The sequence below is a fragment of the Vombatus ursinus genome, unplaced genomic scaffold (genome assembly GCF_900497805.2).
Source record: "Vombatus ursinus unplaced genomic scaffold, bare-nosed wombat genome assembly UNPS02006779.1, whole genome shotgun sequence".
NCBI classification, from domain to species: domain Eukaryota; kingdom Metazoa; phylum Chordata; class Mammalia; order Diprotodontia; family Vombatidae; genus Vombatus; species Vombatus ursinus.
The window spans coordinates 8,938,084-8,942,808 of NW_020946557.1; the positions used below are offsets into that span (position 1 = coordinate 8,938,084).

General features: G+C 48.3%; 1 protein-coding gene across 1 annotated transcript in view; it reads right to left on the reverse strand.

Moving 5' to 3' along the window:
- CEP85L (centrosomal protein 85 like) overlaps positions 1-3,351 on the reverse strand; it is a 160,463-nt gene extending 157,112 nt beyond the window's left edge. Inside the window, exon 1 of the mRNA XM_027848564.1 lies at positions 3,153-3,351. Coding sequence (XP_027704365.1) covers positions 3,153-3,216 — 64 coding nt within the window. The 5' untranslated portion in view covers positions 3,217-3,351. The remainder of the gene's footprint in view (positions 1-3,152) is intronic.
- Positions 3,352-4,725: the final 1,374 nt, after the last annotated feature.

Genomic DNA, 4,725 nt, shown 5'->3' on the forward strand with positions numbered 1-4,725 from the left:
GTGTGTGTGTGTGTGTGTGTGTGTGTGTGTGTGTGTGTGTGTGTGTGTGACAGAGAGAGAGAGAAGCTGGTAAAGAAAAGTACCTTAACAGTCAATATTAACCTAATATTACAAAATCAGTTTGGACAACCAAACAAACCACTGACAATTTCAGGCAGCAATCTAGATTTCCCACCAGAGTGGCCTTATTTTTTTCCATTTTCATCTTCCAATCCCTTTTCTCTTATTCTTTCTTACTTTATAGTTATTACTTAGTCTGATTGGTGGCAATCAAAACTAAAGACACTACTAACTGATGTTGCAATAAAATCCTGTTTGCAGGACAGTTTTAAAGTTTGCTTTTAAAACATTTTTTTTAAAAAACATACATTTTTTCCAAATTGTCAGTAGTAAAAATTTCCTGCAAGGATCAATACTGAGACCATATCTTGACCTTCACCAGGTGTTCATATTTTTAAAGCCATGTTTTATTCTTAAAACCAAAAAATGGGGGGCAGCTGGGTGGTGCAGTGGATAGAGCACCAGCCCTGAAGTCAGGAGTACCAGAGTTCAAATCTGGCCTCAGACCAAACACTTGACACTTCCTAGCTGTGTGACCCTGGGCAAGTCACTTAACCCCAAATTGCCCAAAAACAAAACAAAAAAAAATGTTTTAAAGGAAGATATTAAAGATTTTCTTCTTAATAGAAGACAATTAAAAAGTGAAAAAATATACAATCACATTATTGCTTACTCACAGCTAGTTTCTACATTATCTTATACCACAGTCTAGATTTTACAATAGCTGGGACATGTTTTCCAAACAAAATTAAGGAACAGTCTAATTTGCAGGTATATCAATTCAAACCCTGAAATAAAATATATACTTTTATCAAAGTTAAAACATTTATATTTAGTTATATAATCATTAGTTCACTCATTTGTAAAATGGGGGAAATAATATTTGGATAACCCACTTCACAGAGCTGTCCTGAGTAAAGTGTTTGAAGTCCCAAAAGTCATAATACAGTTTCAGGACAACCTATACAAATATGAGTTAACTGCTATTCATTCATTATCTTCTATCTCTGCCATGGCAAGGGCTGGTATAACCTGATGGTATTTTAAAATGTCATCACTAAAATCAGTCACTTCCTTTCTTCTCCCACATCTCATAAAATGCATTACCCTCCTATCCCTTTACCCTAGCAATTCTCTGGTAGAAAACAATTTTAATGGACTCAATATCTCTATGAAACTACACACATACAACAAAAATTACAAAACCTCTATTTCCCCCAAGAAATTAGGTTATAAAAAGCATACCATGAAGTCAGGAAGACCTGAGTTCAAATCTGGCCTCAGACGCATAACACTCACTAGTTGTGTGACCCTGGGCAAGTCACTTAACCCCATTGCCTAGCCAAAAAAAGACCCAAAAAACAAAAACAAAAAAAAAGCATACCAGATGGCATGAGACTCTTCTACAAGTAAATTTGCAATTAATAACTATCATTATTATTTACAGATTAACAATCTTCTCTAATACTAGGGTATACATACATTTCAAAAAATTGTAATTGTTGAAAAAAACTACAGGAAACTCAACTACAATCTACATTGGAGCAAAACATCAACTTCTGTAAAATAATTATTTCATCCATATATTGTTTATAAAACCAAGAAATCTAAGGCTTCTGGATGTTTCAGACAATTATTTGACAATGAATATTCAAAACAATAAAAGCATATATTGTTTTCAAAACTCTTCTATTAGTATTAATACTCACATATATTTGTCAAAAAACCACACCCCAAATTCCTGATATAACTTTTAATTACTTTATTTGAAGTTCTGATTTAACTGCCATTCTGGATTTAACTGACATACTGGTTTTAGTCCCAGCTAAATTTTACAAAGAGAGACAAATATTTCAGGTTTTATTTTGTAAATATAAGCTTGAAATTTTACTGCAAACTCTTACTTGCAGTGGGCAATTCAACAAACCCATTCTATACAGAAGCTCAGGACCAAAGTCATCTCTTGACTGTCCAAATTTAGATGGCAACAAGAGACTTTTTTTAGGCGGCTAACTCCAACTTGGATCCTACTAAAATTCAATGTCACAAATGACACAAGCAAGTAGAAAGGAAATGGTAAACCTGTACCATGCAGTCACCCACAACAGTTCTGCGGCAAGCGAGAGAGAATCAAGGTACAAATGACTTGGCTCCCTTTTTATGCATCCCGGAGAGATGCAAAGAGAGAGCCCAACATCTTGATTCAAGGTCGGTGGCTTTTTAGGCCCCAGGGCCCCCCTTGCGAACTCCTTGAGCACGAGGAGAAGGGGAGAAGGGAAAGTATAGCTCTCAGACTGATTTCCATGTCCCTTCACACGCTGGCACCGAGGGCCGCCTCGCCTGCCCCAGAAACAAGCTCTAGAAATAGCGGTTTTTTCTCGCTGCCTTCTCCTGACATAAGGAGGCTCTAATTACCACTGGGCCGTTCCCGGACACCAAGGGAGACACAGAGAGAACCCGCCTCCCTAAGGAGCAGGGGAGACGTTACTTCCTCTTGCTAGGGGCGACTGGAGAAGCCTGAGGGCTTTTTCTGCCGTTCCCCCCCCAAAAAAATGAAACACACCCACAAAAAGCCACACCATTAAGTGCATTTTCCGCCCCGCTCCGCACTGCAGCAGCCCCAGAGCACAACCCTTCCCCCGCTTCCAGGCCGGGGGTTGGGGGCACCCCAACTCTTCTCCCTTCCGCAGTTCCTTCTTGGGGGAGGATCATTTTAAAATCTACTCCACAACCCAGAACAGGGCGAAGAGGGGCAACAAAGGCAGCGCCCGACCCAGGAGGAGGCCCCGCCAAGCCTGGAATTGGGGGGTTGGGGTGGTCTGGAGATTCGGGGGGAGCAGGCGGAGCTGAGGCGGGGGCGCTGGCCCCAGGGGCGGGGGGAGAGCAGAACGCGTCCAGGGGCCCCGCCAGATGTCACTCGTGCAGCCTCAAGCCTACAGGAGGAGGAGGAAGAAGGGGGGATGGAGAGGACTGGGGCGAAGCGTGAGAAAGAGCGGGTGGGGGCACTCCACTCGGCCGGCCCGGCTAGGGCCGGGCAGGGCAGCCGCGCGGGGCGCCCCGGGCCTGGCCGTTCCCGGCCGCTCGCGTCTTACCTGTGGGGTAGCTGCGGACTCCGCCGGGGCCGCCGGGCTCCAGGGACAGGAATCTCCCCCACATGGCCAGCTGGCCAGGGACTGCGGGCCCTCGGCCCTTCGCTGGTCCTTCCGCGGCTGCTCTTCGAGGCGATGGAAACTTGTGCGGAAAGGCAGTAGGAGCCGAGAAGCTCGAGCCGCGGCGGCGGCGGCAGGGAAGGCTAACGCGGGACTGCACGGCGGCTCGGCTGCTCAGCGTCGGGCCGGCGTCAGGGTCGGGTTCAGGGGCGGGGCGCCGGCTGCCATGGCCCGCTCTGGGCGACCGAGAATCGGGGACCCGGCTTCTTGTGGCCAGGCTTCGCAGCACAGTATGAAGTTGGCTGCGGCGGCGGCGGCGGCGGCGGCAGTGGCGGCGGCGGCAGCCGCTTCTCTCCGCCTCCTCCGTCCTCCGCCCCTAGGAGGCCGGCAGGGGCGGGGCGCGGTGAGGCGGAGCCGGCGGCCCTTACATAATCCGCGGGGCGCTGGGCGGACTGGGACGCTGCTGCGAGCCAGTAAGGTTGGATTGCGACTAGGACTGCCGAGACACCCGAGGACCCGCGGCCTCGACCTACCGACCGAGCCCCCGGTGGGGGCGGCTCCGGCTCGAGCATCATCCTCGCTCCGCACTGCCAGCCCAGCCCGCCCTCGGGAGGCCGTCCAGGCAGCACCCTCCAGGCCCTCTTCCCTACGCCAGCGGTCTGAGCCACGTGACCGTTGGCAAGCCCTCTCCCACCCTATCCAGTTCCATGCCCTATGAGCATCTGGGTCCCCTCGTCGTCCCCCGCACCCCAAGGGCGGGCAGGCTCCGATCTCCCAACTCCTGCCTTAAGTCGTTGGAGACCTGTTTCCTGCGCTGATTAGATATATCGTGTGACTTTGGACTTGAGTGAGAACAACCTGGGTTCAACTCCCGAGCCTAAGGTTTACCAGCTTTCTTACCCCTCCCCTAGGACAAATGACTGAACCTTGATTGCCTTGTCTGTAAAAGAGGGAGGGGTGAGGGATAATGATAATGACCTAACTTAACTGGACTAATGTAAGAATAAACCAGTAACCTGGTAGATTGTGAGCTCCGTGAAGGCAGGGGCTGCTTTGCCTTTCGGGGTATCCCAGCGCTTAGCACGAGGCTTGACACTGAGTAGGAGCTTAATAAATCCTCATCATTACCTCATCTGTAAAGTGAACTGGAGAAAGAAAAGGCAAACCAGGCCAGTATCTTTGCCAAGAAGACCCCAGATGGGGTTTCTGAAACGACTGGACAACAAGAAGGGCGGCTAAATCTATGATTGTATGTGTATATAGGGAACTTTGGGAGTGGAAAGCCCCTCAACTAGTGCCTACCATTCCTTAACTTCTTACTACCCCAGGCCACTCTGACTACCTAGGGCAGAACGGTGGTCAATATACGTAGCTGAAGGGAGTTTTCCTCACTGAAGAAATCCCTTCTGAAGCGAGGCCTCCAACAAGTGGTAAGAAAATGTACTTCACTAAAGAGGTGAAAGACTATGGACGGGGAATATTTTATTTCTGGCCAGACTCAATTGACTGGTTGGTT